Source organism: Protopterus annectens, chromosome 1.part1 (genome assembly GCF_019279795.1).
Source record: "Protopterus annectens isolate FY-2018-M chromosome 1.part1, PAN1.0, whole genome shotgun sequence".
Classification (NCBI taxonomy): Eukaryota; Metazoa; Chordata; order Ceratodontiformes; family Protopteridae; genus Protopterus; species Protopterus annectens.
Genome location: NC_056726.1, coordinates 1,438,212,191 through 1,438,229,709, shown reverse-complemented (window position 1 = coordinate 1,438,229,709; position 17,519 = coordinate 1,438,212,191). Strand labels below are relative to the sequence as shown.

General features: G+C 44.3%; 1 protein-coding gene across 1 annotated transcript in view; it reads left to right on the top strand.

Annotated features, from left to right (window-relative positions):
• Window positions 1–17,519, top strand: part of LOC122816379 (deleted in malignant brain tumors 1 protein-like) — a 183,343-nt gene that overhangs the window by 111,373 nt on the left and 54,451 nt on the right. The window contains exon 2 of the mRNA XM_044089129.1: window positions 12,115–12,423. Within this exon, the coding sequence (XP_043945064.1) occupies window positions 12,115–12,423 (309 nt within the window). The remainder of the gene's footprint in view (window positions 1–12,114; window positions 12,424–17,519) is intronic.

Genomic DNA, 17,519 nt, shown 5'->3' with positions numbered 1-17,519 from the left:
ATGTACAGATCTCTACTATGGTGTACAGGGATGTGTAGCATGTGGGACATATTCCCCCGATATGTGGCATACATGGGCACACATTCATGCACACATGTCAGTGCTGGGAATACTACACCCACCATATGATACGTGTGCAGGCATACAGCGGTATGTAGTGCATTATGTGTACCAACACTGCATCCGGCAGATGTGCCGATATATGCACTTGGGAGGTGGTACGTGTTATAGGCTCATAGGTTCATAGGTTTATACTAGGCTATCTGCCCTAAGGCATTTATAAGCCTAGCCCAAAGTTTTGTGGCTTACGCCACCCCTTATGTTAAAAAATACTGTGCCCATTAGTTTGTTGTGCCTCTGTCCAGCAGTGACACAGAGATGATTCCCGGGGTAAACCTACGATCTCCCATCCACCGGTCAAGATTTCTCTTGAACAGAGCCATCGAGGTGCTCTGCCTCACATGCACTGGGATTTTATTCCACAGCATAGGGAGTCTCTGGGTGACAAATCTATCCCTCCAGCATGTCCTATTTATATCTGTGCTAAGGTTTAAGTCGCTTGCTCTAGTGGATCTGGCAGATTTGGATTTTTTGAGGTGGAGCATGTCCATTAATTCCGGGTTGGACATGGCCTTGTATGTCAGGCACAGGTCACCTCTGAGCAGGTGGTATGCGACTGAATAGAGCTGGAGTTTCTTCAGTCTGGCAGCATATGACAGATTTTGGAGTCCCTTTATCCTTTTGGTGAGGAACTTTTGGGGTCTCTCCAATTGCTGCAGGTGTCAAGTGAGATACATCCCGAATGGGGCATTGTACTCAATCATTGGTCTGATAAGTGAAGAGTACAGGGGAACAATGACCTCACTTGATCTGGATGTGAATCCCTTCATGATCAGGTGGGCAATGTAGAAGGTCTTTCTAACCACTTTAGCAATGTGAGTGTCAAAAGAAAGGCCACTGTCAACCTGGGTCCACAGGTCCCTGATAACCTCTTCTGTGCTTAATGGATTGCCACCTATATGGTAGCTTGGGGTTACCTTGTTTTTCCCGAAGGGTATGTGGCATACATGGGCACACATTCATGCACACATGTCAGTGCTGGGAATACTACACCCGCCATATGATATGTGCACAGGCATTACAGTTGCCATGTGACATACAGTCGATGACACCTGACCGCTGGGTATGCATTATGTCAGCACTGTCATGTAACAGCGACATAGCATACTGTATGCACATGGCAGGGTAGGATGGTGTGTGACACACCTGTGAGCCACCACCTGCACACATGCATGTAGACAGGTGTTTAAACACATGATGTACACACATGCCTCCATACGTGCTGTTTCTATGCCACCATATAATGGCCCCTATGATGGGTACGCATGTGGTAGGGTGTTGCAACTATGTTATGGACATCGGCCACTGCTCATGCATGGCTGCTCCATGCACAGTACATGTGTCACATGTGTCTCCTGTTGCCATGTGTGTATGCATTGCTACGTTTTGACATGTGTGTTGACATACATAAAACATGGACTGTGGTATGATATCACAGCTGTCACAGGCAAACAATACAAGGGTATATGTCCCAGTCAACACTGCTACACCCTGTAGTGGGAGCATGCCACAGACATGGGTCCACCTTCCATTCGTGTGTGTAGCACCATGTACGCCAGTGTTATGCATGTGGTACATCACAGGCTTTGTATGTGTCATGTGTGCAGTCCTTGCACACATCCAGACAATCACATGTATGACATATCCGGACGTTGATTCACTCTGGTACAGCAGCAGTCATGTGTCACAGCTGTGTCAGGGCCATGGTATGTGTGGAGCCGACCTGTCCATGTATACTGATATGGGTGGACTACATCACACATGTTGGATCATTGTTAGTACATGTGTACTCTGCACAACTGGTGTACACTGCTATACAGACCTGTGGACATATGTCACATGCTGTTGTTGGACCATGAGGCTTACTGCTGCACCGATGACATGGTGCTGGCATGGCAGCTACAGTGTTCACTGCAGTGTGTACATGTTTGACCTGCACCCGTGACGCCTGTGATGTCATCTGTGTGTGTACGAGTAACTGCATGTGTGACCACCCTGTGCGTGTGGACAGGTTTACCTTACTGTGACCTGCAGTGTGTACACTCCATTTGCATGCTGGACGGCGCGTAGCAAATGCTAAGTGTGTGAGCATGCCCAGGAAGCAGTTGTGTAGATGGACACACAGTACATTGCACACTGCGCCCTTCTGTGATTATACCCCGTGTGCATGTATGTTTCCCCTTTGCAACCGCTAAGTGTGTGAGCATGCCCGGTTTGCTGTTGTGTAGGTGGACACACAGTACGTTCCACACTCTGCCCTTTCATGATTACACTCCATGTGTATGCATGTTTGCACTTTGCAAATGCTAAGTGTGCGAGCATGCCCAGTAAGCAGTTGTGTAGATGGACACACAGTACAGTGCACACTGCGCCCTTCTGTGATTATACCCTGTGTGCATGTATGTTTCCCCTTTGCAAACGCTAAGTGTGTGAACATGCCCAGTTTGCTGTTGTGTAGGTGGACACACAGTATGTTCCACACTCTGCCCTTTCATGATTACACTCCATGTGTATGCATGTTTGCACTTTGCAAATGCTAAGTGTGTGAGCATGCCCAGTAAGCAGTTGTGTAGATGGACACACAGTACAGTGCACACTGCACCCTTCTGTGATTATACCCCATGTGCATGTATGTTTCCCCTTTGCAACCGCTAAGTGTGTGAGCATGCCCGGTTTGCTGTTGTGTAGGTGGACACACAGTACGTTCCACACTCTGTCCTTTCATGATTACACTCCATGTGTATGCATGTTTGCACTTTGCAAATGCTAAGTGTGTGAGCATGCCCAGTACGCCATGCATGGACACACAGTACATTCGGCACCGACGTCTGATACTAGGCGTGTAGCCATGGCCAATGACATCCTGCATAGTCATGGTGGCCGTCCAGGCGAATTATATGTAGTTGCTATGCCACAATGGATGCCTACATCATACACACTGGTTGCTCTCTCAAAGAGTGTACTGTCTGTGGTGCATCCCGTATCCATTTCGTGATGTAGTGCTCCGTAGATAGTTAGTATTCCCGAGTGCAGCACTGCTGTGTTACTGTACGTCCACCTTGGGATAGTAACATGCTGTGTGACTGCTCACTCTGTATTCATTCCCTATCGACATCCTTGCCTTTGCAGATGATATCACCCACCTAGGAGTATGCCTCTTGACAGTGCTGTGCTCAGTAATCTCAGTAGCGCGTTCTGTAAATGCATCATGCTGTAGTGTGTTCATGTAGTTAGGTGTAGGTTCAACTCCCAGCCCTTCCCAGTGTGTGTGTGTGTGTGGTGTGTGTGTGTGGTGTGTGTGTGTGGTGTGTGTGTGTGGTGTGTGTGTGTGTGTGTGTGTGTGTGTGTGTGTGTGTGTGTGTGTGTGTGTGTGTGTGTGTGTGTGTGTGTGTGTGTGTGTTTCCAGCTGCCTCTGGAGACAGTAATGCTTTTAGATGCTTCACAACACATACATTTGCTATCAGTGTCTATTCCTGTGCGGATGATGTCACCCACCTAGAAGTATGCCTCTGACAGTGCTGTGCTTAGTAATCTCGGTAGCGTGTTCTGTAAATGCATCTTGCTGTAGTGTGTTCATGTAGGTAGGTGTAGGATCAACTCCCGGCCCTTCCAAGTGTGTGTGTGTGTGTGTGTGTGTGTGTGTTTTTAGCTGCCTCTGGAGACAGTGATGCTTTTAGACGCCTCACAACACATACATTTGCTATCAGCATCTATTCCTTTGCAGATGATGTCACACACCTAGAAGTATGCCTCTGACAGTGCTGTGCCCAGTAATCTCAGTAGCACATTCTGTAAATGCATCATGCTGTAGTGTGTTCATGTAGGTAGGTGTAGGTTCAACTCCCAGCCCTTCCCAGTGTGTGTGTGTGTGTGTGTGTGTGTGTGTGTGTGTGTGTGTGTGTGTGTTTCCAGCTGCCTCTGGAGACAGTAATGCTTTTAGATGCTTCACAACACATACATTTGCTATCAGCGTCTATTCCTTTGTGGATGATGTCACCCACCTAGATGTATGCCTCTGACAGTGCTGTGTCCAGTACTCCGAGTAGCGTGTTCTGTAATTGTGTCATATTGTCGTGCAATAGGGTAGGTAGGTGTAAGGTCAATTCCCATGCCTGCCAGATGTGTGTGTGTGTGTCTATGCTCCCAGCTGCATGGGTTTGTAGGTTATGGTTTTAGACGCTTCGCAACACACATATATCCTGCTGACATCTCTGTGTTTGCGGATGTTGAGACGCAGCTAGTGGACTGCCTGTGTGTCTGCTGTGGTTAGCGACCTCTGTAGCGTGTTCTCTACGTGCGTCCTGCTGTGGTGTGATAGGGTAGTGATGTGTAGGTTCCACTACCGGCCTTGCCACATGTGTCTGTCTGTATCTCTCTCGATGTATCTATATATATATATATATATATATATATATATATATATATATATATATACATATTTTATGCCCATAGCGCTGCTCTTGCATGGACAGCTGTCTGTCCCATGTATCGCATATTTGCACAGCTTACACATAGCAATGTGGTATGATGCAAATCCAAACATTGTCCATGCAACGTCCGTGTTCTGGGAGGTGTTACACGCTCTACAGACATCTGCTGTATATCTTGGCAGACAGCTATCCTTGCTGTACTGTCACTGTACTCGTACACGCCATAGACTTTGTGTATCATTGCCTGTTTATGGTGTGTGTATGTCTATCTGAGCTGTGTGCATGGTCGTGTGTATGTCCCACTATAATCATCTGTGCAGGTGTTGCCAATATAGGTAATTCATGTAGACTGCTGTTTAATGTGCATTTCAGCACATACCTGCGGACAGTACTGCCCCTCCTACTGCAGCACATTTCATCTTCTTGCAGTGGATAATAATGTTTCCACACACATGTATCTGTGTCTGTTCATAACACTCCACCTCAAGGAGCGTATATCTGGACAAGGCCTTATGTGATAGTGGGACACTCAGGGCCAGTCATGACATGTTGCTCTTAGAAACATTGATAGTGGGCACAGTGATATGTTATGCATGTGTATTGCATTTCTGTCTGATTTGGTGTCTTCATTGCATGTTTGTCGTTGTTTCCTGTCGTCAGTTATCATGAGGGTGCCAGACTGTTACTGTTACGTGGAACACAGCAAACATATGAGGCATACTTCTACACAGTCTGCGTACATCTGTGCAGTTGCAGAGTATGTGTCTGATACAACATAACTACTGTCTGACTACAATACACACACAGTGTATGGCGGCATGACAGACCACATGACATTACTTTGTATTTGCACGACACACCCATGCAGACAGTTGTATTACTCACACAGGTCTACATCTGCTTATCCACACTAATTGTTCTTTCATGTACCATATGTATGCATCGTATTTGCGCTTTCTGTCAGTGGCGGGGCTCACGTACGACTATGGGGGCCTGGTAATTGTTATATTGACACGTCATTACACCCTGGGGGACACTTTACCTTTGTGTCTGATTACCTTCCACATTGACCTTCGCGGGGCATACGTTGTCATTCACATTTTCCGGGGTATGACTTATACATGTTTGCACATTTGTCCTGCTGTCTTTCTTCTCACCTGTCCACCTAGTATCACCGGTTCAGTACATGTATTTTGGACAGGTTAGCTCCTTCATACCCTTGACCTGTTGTCATTATGTGTACACACCCTGTCGTTCAGCCTTTGCCCTTGTTACGTTTCACATAGTGATGTGCCTTCCTAGCTGATTGCTGCCTAGGCATTACGGACTGTGCGGTAGGTGATGGTGACCGCTATTTCCATTGCATGATTAGTGACACTCATAACATCCATATTCATGGCTACGCCAGTATTCGCACAACGGTCTGACTTTGTCTGGGGTATTTATAATATAGTCCCTATCTGTATTTCCTGTACTATGCCTTACTGCAGCTGTGTTATTCTGACAGTTTTCCAGTTATGGGTACCATCTTGGTCGTACGCATGTCCATCCATGGGAATCGCCTACAGGACACTGATATAGGGCTGTACATATTTCCAACCTGCTTTCCGCATTATCTGGTGGATGCTTTGCACCATTAGTGGGGAAAAAGGCATGTGCTATACCCACATCCCTCCCACGGGGCAGGCCTACGGATACTCTGCCAAACAACACCTAGGCCCATTTCTGCATACCCAGGTTCCCATGCCTGCAACCCTCTACGGTACACATTACACATGGTTAATGTGTGCGGTACTGGGATGTGGACACACTTATATGCACTCCCCACTCTAGGGATATCTGCTCATATGTCCTGCATTTCATGGACACATGTGTCATCACCCTTGAACCTGCTTTTAGTGCATGTATAGCTGATTCGTATTTGCGGGTGTCACTTCTTTTGTGTCAATCATAGCAGGTGCTGCGAATGGATACATTTTTGGAGTCCTACAATGGACACCAGTGTGCATGCTTAAAGTTTAGAACTTGCTGGACTGTCACTTTCTGGCCAGTGATTTTGACTGCTGCTGTATGTTCCCCATTCGTGGATGTCTGTTTGACTACCCATATTATCTATTACTTGGCATATTTATATCCATGTGTCATATATACGGGACATAGGTCTGTTGTGTGTACATATATACATGTAAACTCCTCGTTTCATACCTTGCTTTGTTAATGTCTGTGGATTACCTGTGTACACACATCTATAACCATACCATACCTTTCCACTGTACAGATACTGGCAGAGTGTATGGATGGTTGACCCTTTATCTTAGGTGTGTTTTACATTGACCTGTGTCTATCTGGCAATTTGCTGGCATTTCATGTGAGACTTACGGTGGCACCTTCTGACAAGTAGGTCAGGTTACAAATGCATACCCTTCGTCAATCCCTGCTACTAACACACCCGTTATTCTATCCACTTTCTATGTTTGTCTTAGTACATATCATGTGTTTCTCACTATTTGTAACAGCACTTTGCATGGCATTGTCCGGTTCCATACTTTCAGAGGCTGACAGTTTTGAGACATGTATAACTAACGTGGGGGAAACAGCATTAAGTTACTCTGCTGTGAGCGGATCACACACGCACAGGTGCACTTGCATTTACTTATTGTGGGTTACGCGCAGGCGCACATGCATATCCGTATTCTGGGTTACATATGTTTACTGAGTCTGTGTGCTTACGTGGCCTGTATTAGTTGTGACAGTTCCAGTAACATATCTCTGATCCGGTTAACGGACGTCTGCGGAACACACTTTCACCTTTACATATGTAACTGTCTTTGCGGCACAGACGCATTAATTACACATACACATTTATATGTTCTATAGTCGTAATTCAAATGGGACTGCATTCACGTTGGCCGGTTGGTGTGACCACTACACGTTTGGTGTTCTGTCTCATTTATATGCATACCCATGGTACATAGCTACATTAACATATTCCTCCCCCCCCGCACTCACTTACATCGCAGGCATCCATTCTCCTGCTGGGAAAAGTGCGGTACTACATGTTACACATTCCCTATTCCCTAATGCTCTTGACCCAGGATGCATATGGCATAACCGCAGGGATATTCAGATCACAAAGGCTTATAGCCCCAACGCATACAGGTCTTTGATTGTCAGGGTGTTCCTGTGGTGCTCTGGGTTTGGTCTTGTCCGCCTAGTGTACAGAACTGCCCTGACCATGTACGAATGTCAGACGAGGCACATGGGCACGGTTTGTCCATGTTTATTATACCATAACCCCCCCATTATTCCAAACCGTGCATGCTGATTGGCCAGCATGCCCGTTGTAAATCGAGTTATAGTAATGGAAAACGGTCCGGTCGCCCGGACCTATTTCCATTAGTATACCTCGGTATTTAAAACCTGTCTCGCTATGTTACATGGGTTTAACATAGCGTGACAACTTTAAATAAGCCACGGAGATGTCCGTTGCTTACTTTGAGGCAGTCTTGGTATGCTACACACATTTAACATAGCGAGACAGGTTGTAAAACAAAGCAACGGGGACAGCAAGCTCTCCGTTGCTTTTTTGTAGTGTTTTGCTATGTTACCTGGGTTTAACATAGCGAGACAGGTTTGACATTAGCAACGGACATCTCGCGCAGTAAATCAGCACCGCCGCGGATGCCAGACATCTGCGGATGGGCAGAGACAGGCATTATACTATGCCATTATGTAAGGGAATTAATAATTTACTTTCTTAAATGATGTCATGGTATAATAGCAATAACCCACTTCTGGGTGTAGGTAATGCTGTATTTACCCACGGTTGCCTTTGTTTGGTCCCCTCGGGCTTCGCCCTCGGGACCGCACCACACCAACCATGGGTATATCCAGCATTACCCACACCCAGGCATGGGTTATTGCTATAATATTCAATCCATGTTTACAGACACGGGTGTTTGGACAACCGACAATAGCTTATGCTGTTGGCATACAATGATGTGGGTGGTGCTGGATATCATACATATTCCATGTTGTGCGTTGTTCCCATTCACAATTGTCTATCCCCTGTCAACATTCATACGTGAATATTTATGTAGCACATGACTGAACTATGTATTACCTGCAGGTATGCTGTGTTACAGTGAACATATGTGACAGTTGGTTACAGTGTATATGTGTACGTACCTCTGTGATACTGGGGACTACCACACATCCTTCGCAGCATTTCATGCGTATGTACATACTATTATTCGGTGGCCTGTTGAAGGTTGTGAGAGCACCGATTACATGTGCCGCTATTTGTGCACGCATCGTGTTAGTCTTTGTCCAGCTTTTGTTGCTGTCATGGGTTGGACAGTGGTGTTGGTGTGTCATTGGGTTGTATTTATACTGCCGATACTTTCATGGGGGGTGGGGTTGGCACTTGTTCCTCTTTGCAGGGGAGGCCCCATTATGGACATTTGTGTCCTGCGTGGACACTTGACACGTGCCATATGTCCTGTGATATTAACACAGTAGTGTATTTCTTACCTTTATTACTACTTGCATGTTACAGGCATTTTGTATCCGGTACACATGACTATTATATTGGATAGCTTAAGCTATTCACATGCTATGCAATAACCGTTCATTCTGGCATATACGTGTTATTCTATCCTTTGCATTGGCCGTGGGTGTTTTACCATACAGATCCACACATATCTACGAGTGCTGTCCCACCTTGACAATCTGTGCATGTGGCAACCCTGCTGGGGTGGCCTGCTTGGTGGATGGCTGTTCTGCCCTGTGTATTGTGTTTGGCATGTCTGCATAGCTAATCATCAGTACTGTGGCTGCACATACTGCTTTGTCCAGATGTGTACAGTTATGGACACTGTGGCGTGTGAACACCTATGGGGTTTCGACAGGTCAGTAACCACACGCGGGATGTACACATTCTGCCAACACATTCACATGCAGCCATTTGGATTTCAGTACCTGGGATGGGATGTTGACATATGTGGGGTACATATTTGCATGCCTGTCACTGCCTAGGACAATACTTCCTACTACATATGGGGTATACCCGCTCTGTGTAGGTGTGCAGCTGCGCAAGGCTGCTAGCTGGATTAGGTGGACATTCGGACATGGGTGCGGGTTACGTGCTATGAAGGGGTTGTTGTGTATTACATTTGCATGCATGGGTTCTGCTTCTGGATATTCCGATTTGGCATACGCCATCCTATGTGTATGTGATGGTTATGTTGCTGTGTCTAGCACATTTTACTATACACATGTTTGTGTGAGTTTGGGATGTCTAGTTTCTTTATGGTTGTTATATGGCCACGACTGCCCAGCTGTGTACTATCACTACCACTGTGGGACTGCTGGTGACCATGCCCATGGGGCTAGTCATGTGTATTTGCGGCGCGCTGACATGATGCAGTACACCTCCACTGGGTATGACTGCTGACAGTGCAATACGTGACTGACACAGTATTCCAAGTATCCTTTGTTCCATGCACGGGAACATTTTGTACTTCGTGCATTTATGTTTGGTTCTCCATTTTGTGTGGACGGGTACTATCTTGCATACTTTGCATACGTTTCATTATCCACGGACATTGGTAGGTGCAGTTACTATTGCAGGTGGCATGTAAGAGTCAGCACTTTAGGTTGCTCATCGCCTGCCGACTTGGCCACGCTTACGAGCGCACCCCAGTTAGGCTCCCTGGACTCGCGCACGTGCCCTATGCACGTGGTTGCAGCGCACACTCATTACTATGCATGTGGTGCTGCTATGCCAGTTATACGCTGCACGGCCGGCGCAAGCCTTACACTGGCCTTGCGCCGAGCTTCATGAATCCGGGGGCATGTCTCAGTCAATACACAAATGTCAGTGCTCTCCAAGGTGAGGAGGGCTTCTAGGGAGTGGAGTTTCTTGTTTAGGCTCCTAGCATTTATCAGTAACACCTTTGTATTTTTCTTTGTATGATTCAGAATGTTGGTAGGTTTATCTGGTTGATAATGCATAAAAAAGCACTAAGATGGAGGACAATGTGTTTGCCAATATTTGAAAACTTAGATGGGACAGGTGCAGGCCATTCCTGGTGTAGCATGTATTCTTTCCTCTTCTAAGGAAATGGAATGAATGAGGTAAAAGTGCCATTCCTTAACTTGTTCTATCCATCATTATCTACCTCTTCTCATACAGCTGTGGTCCAGATCAACTTAACAACTTAAATGACCATTGTCTCAGACAGTAATCCATCATGTGCACTAGTACACGGGGTGTAATAAATAACCCTCATTTCTTATGGGGTAATGTACTTGTTTCCATGTATGACTGTTTTAATCCTTCTAGAGTATACCCAGACACTGATCAGATTTTATAGTATAAAACTAGATGTCTGATTATAAAACCAACATGTTTGAGAACTGACATCTTTATTTTAATATTTTATAAAGGATTTTCAGTAAACAAAATGAAAAATTCTGCATAAAGTATCAGTTAATAAACTGGTACAGCACTGGTATATTGGAGAAAAACAATAGGGTAAAATGGAAGGGAATGTGGATGGGGAAAACTGTGCACGCTTATTTAAAGAGTTACAAAGTATAACCCAGTCAGTGACATGGCAAGATATGTAACTTAAGCATTATACTACACAGTTTGATCAATGAGTTACATTCATATTACTGTAGTCTACTTAGTGACATGACTGTAGGTGTTACAGTATGTACCCTCGCTGCTTAGCAGTTTCTTCAGATGGATACAAGCACATAACATGTCTAGTCAGGTTTGTTGATGTTATGCATGCAGTAAAAAAAACTTTATGGCACAAGACCTGAAAAAAACGGCATGCCAGTCCTATAAAGTGAGTGGAAAAGTTATATTTCATTTTGTTTATATGCTCAAAAGAATAGAGTGTACACAAATACTGAAAATAGATTTGGTATAAATAAATTAAATGGGATCAATCCCTAGTGTGTGTTTAGAGGTTCTTCTCCATGGTTCCAATAATGTTACAGTAGTGGACATTCTTAAAATATACTCTCTATATGCTTTCAGTTAAAACATTTTTATCACCAGCACTATGATTAAAAGGTTGTATATATTTTGCAAGGCTATGGGAAGTAATGATATCTGTGAATATTTTCCAAACTGATATTATTCAAGTTTGGACAGGATAACATTTGTTAATGGTGATAGTTGGAGAGAGAGACTAGCCTGCACAAGGGAAGAGAATTAACATGTTTGAACTCTACCGCTTGGTAATAGCTGGGCCATGGAGTATGAAAGTCAGAACCGTGACATTTATAGTTGAACAACAAAAATGCATATTCCAGAAATAAGGACCCCATTTGGACAGACACTACAGCTATTGTAAAGCATACATCTGCAACATAATTAAACTGACAAACCCTTTATATTGTTTTACTTGAGAAAACCTTTAGCACTGTTTATAAATTAATGATCCTGTTTGGTCATGTTGATAGCTGTTTGACTTATAAATACATTAATGACAAAGAAAATATGCACATACTTTTTCTAATTACTTTTATACTTTTTGCCTTTCAGCTGGCATACGACTAGTAAATGGCCCAAACCCATGTTCTGGAAGAGTGGAAGTCTATAATAATGGTGAATGGGGTGCAGTGTGTGATGACAGCTGGGGAATGGATGATGCTGAGGTTGTCTGTAGAGAAGTGGGATGTGGTACAGCTATTTCAGCACCACCTAATGCTTACTATGGACAAGGGACTTTGCCAATAGTTCTGGATGATGTAGCCTGCTTAGGATCTGAATCTTCACTGAAACAGTGTCCCTCCAGAGGATGGAAACAACATAACTGTGGACATCGTGAAGAGGCTGGAGTTCAATGCAGAGGTATTTGTATTACTTTTAACTAAAATGATAACTTTAAGTTGATTGTTCAACAAGTTTTAGTTGTTGTAAGTTATACAGTCATTTCCAAGCCAGTCAAAACTGCAATTATGTGATGGTAATAATGCAAAGAATGATAGAGAGAATGTCATGTAACAGTTTGTTTTAATCATAGTGACAGCTTGTGCCATGAACATTACAGCTGGTAATGGAAAGTGATTTATCTGATTAAAAGCAGTTAAAATGTGTATAGAAATATTTCAATCTGAGGACTCCAGTTTTCATTTTTTGTAACTTGTAATAGAGAAGTTTCTCACCACAGCATAGCCATAATACCTAAACAAGAACAGTAACAGAACTCTGGAAAATGCATACTTGTTCAAAATGGCCAGTTCTAATGTGGTACACCTGTGTGATATGGCATCCTCAGAATTAATGGTAGTAAGGAAAAGGGTACATGTGTTGAAGCACCCTAGAAGGGAAGTGGTGGGAGATCTTTGCTGACACAGAAAACAGCTTTAAATATTTTGTGCAAACTCACTTTCAGTCTTTGTTTCACTAAAACTGTATTGACAGTCTTTTTATTTTATGCATGTATTATACAATAAATAAATGTTTCATAAGTTTGTACATACATTTCTCTTCCATATAATTAAAAGCTTACTTGAGTAAGTCAAAATCTCAAGCTAGAAAGCAGAGACAACCAAAACATTGTAACAGCCAGTAAGACACAAAACACCTGTTTTTTGCATAGGGCAAGCCTCCACCCTGCTAATTACACACAGAAAATCTGAGGTCTCACCACAGTAAAGAAATGAACAATATCCCAATCCCTGATGTGCTGTGGTCCCATATATTACAAGTCCTTTTTCAAGTAGAAACCAGTTCTTAGTACTTAAATTCATAAGCACCTATCCAGGCATGTCCATGGGTCAGCTCCCGGTGTTTTCTCCTGTCCACCTGATGAACCTGGGCATCTTGGGGCAATGTAGCAATTGCCTCATGTACACTGACAACCCTCTCCTCCTACCACCCAACACTACAACCTGTGCGAGATGCACTTATATAGCCAAACTGGAAGCAACAGAGACCTCCCAAGCTGAAACGCAGACAACCACCCCCCCAACACTACCCAAATGACACATAGCCCAAGAAATCAGTGTGCCACTCAAACTCAGCCCATAAGCAAAACAATGTACCCGACACACTAGTCATATGTGACTATATAGCCAGGCACACTAATGTCCCACTCACCAGGATAAACCAGGAAAAAGTTACTATCAGCTGCCTGTCGGGTGCGAGGATCTGCAACATAATACATGCACTCAGGTCACGCCAAAACAAGTACAAATATGACTCTGTCATTGTCCATGTTGGTGTGAATGATGTGAGATGTACTTCCCTGGAATACATGAAAAGAGACATGGAGGAGCTCTCAGATCTTGTAGCCCAGGCAGGTATGACCCTAGCCCTGAGTAGCATCCTGCCATCACCCAGAATGATACCACAGTACAAGGACAAAATGATTGACTTCAACAATTGGCTAAGCTTCTGGTGTCATTCTAAGTGGATCCAGTATGGATGACATGGTCGACAGACCACGATGCTTTGCCAGAGATGGCCTGCACCTGCCGCCCCTAGGATTCTGGATACTGGCTAAGGCTCTTGTCACCCCTATACTGCCTTTTTAGGCAAGGGGCAAATGCCAAATTTATCACAGTAACAGGTACAAGCAAGCAAACTCTGAGGGTAATGCTACTCAATGCTAGACGTCTAAACCTCAAAATGCACTCACTCGAGGCACTCTATAAAATGGAGAACATTGACATCTATGCAGTGACAGAAACCCGGTTCAAGGCTCCAGAGAGCACCCCTGCATTACCAGGCTATAATTCGTAGCACATCTTTTGGCCAACTAACCTGGACCAAAACACTAAAGGCAGAGGTGTGTCCATATTCATTAAGGATATCCATACCTCCAGGCTAGTTGCTCAACATAATGCATCCGAAATTATCCAAGTGCATATAACACTGGGCAAGACTGCAATCCAGGTTGTAGCTTGTTATATATCCCCCACCATGCCTCAGGATTCTCACTCTTCATTTCTTAAGATACTGGAAAATATTAAGGTTCAACCCAATACCTTAATTATGGGCAATTTGAACTATCCCACCATCAACTGAGAAAACTACTCATGTACCAACTCATTCGCTCAGCATTTTCTGGAATTCATAAATTCCAACACCTTGGATCAGCTTGTCCACACACCAACTAGGGGCAGCAATATCCTGGACCTGGTTATTACCAATATGGGTAACCGGTGTTCCATGGCAGAGGTCAACTCCTCGCTGGTCAGATCTGACCACAAGCTGATCACCCTAGTCATCCATATCCCAGCCCCACCCCCCATTAAGGAAACCACCATCAAAATCTACTCCAAAGCCACCTTCTTAAGACAAAAGTGGCAAACTTCATGGCACCCATGCAGACAGAAAATAGAGGTATGATGGCTGAATCTTAAATAAATGCGCTGTATAAGCACATATATGAGTGCATGGACTGTGCCATCCCCAACAGAACCAAGATGCTATCCTCCAAAAAAAGGAAGCCAATCTGGTGGTCCCTTGCCATAAACAAACTTTACAACAGAAGGAAGAAGCTGTTGCAAAAAAGAGTAAAATCCCAAGATTGGAGGAACTCCCTGGTCAGCCTCAGAAAGAAGCAGAGATCCCTCATAAAATACTGCAAAACCAGTTACAAAAATAAAATAGCCACTGATTCCAAAGACAACTACAAAGCATTCTACAGCTATGTCAAGAATCTCAATGGCAACACTCAGATCTGCTCTGAGCTACAGCACAATGGCACTAAATCTACAGAAGCATCCAATATTACCAACATCCTGGCAGATAGGTTCAGTGCTAACTTAACCCCCCTCTCACCCTCCAAAGGGCCCATCTTATGACTGGAAGAATGCAAAGCCCGTGTAATCAAGGACAAACAAGTAAAGACTGGACTTTCTAAAGCCAGGAAAACAGCATCCATGGGACCAAACAACATCCCAGGCTGCATACTGCATGAACTACAGAACGAGCTGGCACCCCACCTAAGTACAATGTTCAATCATAGCCTCACCTCAGGCCATGTGCCTACTGAATGGTGCACATCGATGGTTATACCACTCCCTAAATGGGGTGCCACCACGAACCCTGGAAACTACTGTCCCATTAGCCTGACAAGCCTGGTCTGCAAGGCCATGGAACGTATCATCTTGGAGCTTATAAACAAAGACATAGGTAACCTCCAAACCCAGGACCCCGCTCAGTTTGGGTTTGTAAAAGGTAGATCATGTCTACTAAACCTGAATGACTTCTTTGAAGCAGTCACCTAGTCATAGACTAGGGCAAGGTAGTGCACACAGTCTATCTCGACCTCACCAAGGACTTTAATACCATCTCACACTTTGGAATTATAGATAAACTCACTAAGCTGGGCATGAATCCCTATGTCACAAGAGGGTCTATATCACTTCAATGAAATGGCAGAAGTTTGAACACCATATGTTCGAACTTCTAACCTCAAAGTACAAAACCACTGAAGGCTTAGAACAGTGATTTTTTTTCCAGGGAAAAAAATCACTGTTCCAAGAAATACAAACACAACACAAGCACACCAAAAAACAGCAATCCACACACATACACTTAAAATCCTACAGCTAACACTACACTAAACTGTACATACACTACTATCTATCCACTTACCTTAACCCAAACCCCAACCCTAAGGTCCGTCACTATCACACACTCACCTGACCCGCACCCTAACCCTAACTAACTTATCCCACCCTAACCCTAAAGTCTGTCACTATCGCACACCCACCTCACCCGTGCCCTAACCATAACTCACCTAACCCGTGCCCTAACCCTAACGTTCACACAATCACACACTTACCTGAACCTGACCCATAAATTTTCACCACGGTGCTGAAAATAGAATTCAGTGTTCCGCAGCTTTGCGATAATTAGTTGTCGAACTTCACAGTACGGACATGTGGTGCTCGAACTGCTGAAGTTTCGACGAACTGATAGGAACCCATCAGAAGATGAGTGGCCAAGTAAATTACTGACAGAACCCACACAGTAAAAGTAGCCGACTACAAGTCTGACTTCAGACCAGTGATGAGTGGAGTACCACAGGGATTGGTCATGGGTCCTCTCCTTTTTGGCATCTACTTCTCTGAAGTGCAGACCAACACAGAAGGTCTTTGGCTAACAAAGTTCGCAGACAACTGCAAACTGGGAGCCATAATAGAATCACCTAATGATGCATACATTCTACAAAGGGCCTCACAGAGACAGGTGCTTGGTGTCAAAGTCATGGCCTCAAGCTCAATCCCAGGAAGTGCACAGTCATCCTCTTTGGGAAAAACTCATTACCCGTGAACTACCACATAGATGGTAGCTCACTAAACACTGAAAGTGTGATAAGAGAACTTGGGACACAGGTGGACAGTAGTCTCTCCTTTGATAACCACATTGCCACAGTAGTCAAAAAATCCTTCTACGTGGCACACCTCATCACAAAAGGGTTTTCCTTTAGAAAAAAGGAGGTCATTGCTCATCTCTACTAATCCCTCATCAGACCCATTATAGAGTACAATGCCCCGTTTGGCATGTATCTCACAAGACACCTACAACAATTGGAAAGGTCATAAAAATACCTCACTAAGAGGATTAACAACCTAAAACAGATGCCATACACAGACTGTCTCAAAAAACTCCAGCTCTACTCCATTGCATATCACCTCTCAGAGGTGATCTCTGCCTAAAATACAAAGCTATGTCAAATCCAGAGCTGTTGGACATGCTGCACTTAAAGAAATCCCAATTTCTCTGAACCACGCACTCCAGGGACCTAAACCTTGTCACCACATTAAAAAGAACATGCTGGAGGGATAGATTCATCTCCCAGAGACTTCCCATACTCTGGAAAAAACTATCTATTCATGTCAAGCAAAGCTCCTCATTGGTCCTCTTTAAGAAAAATCTTGACAACTGGATGGGAAATAGAAAATTCACCCCAGGGATCACTTCTGCAG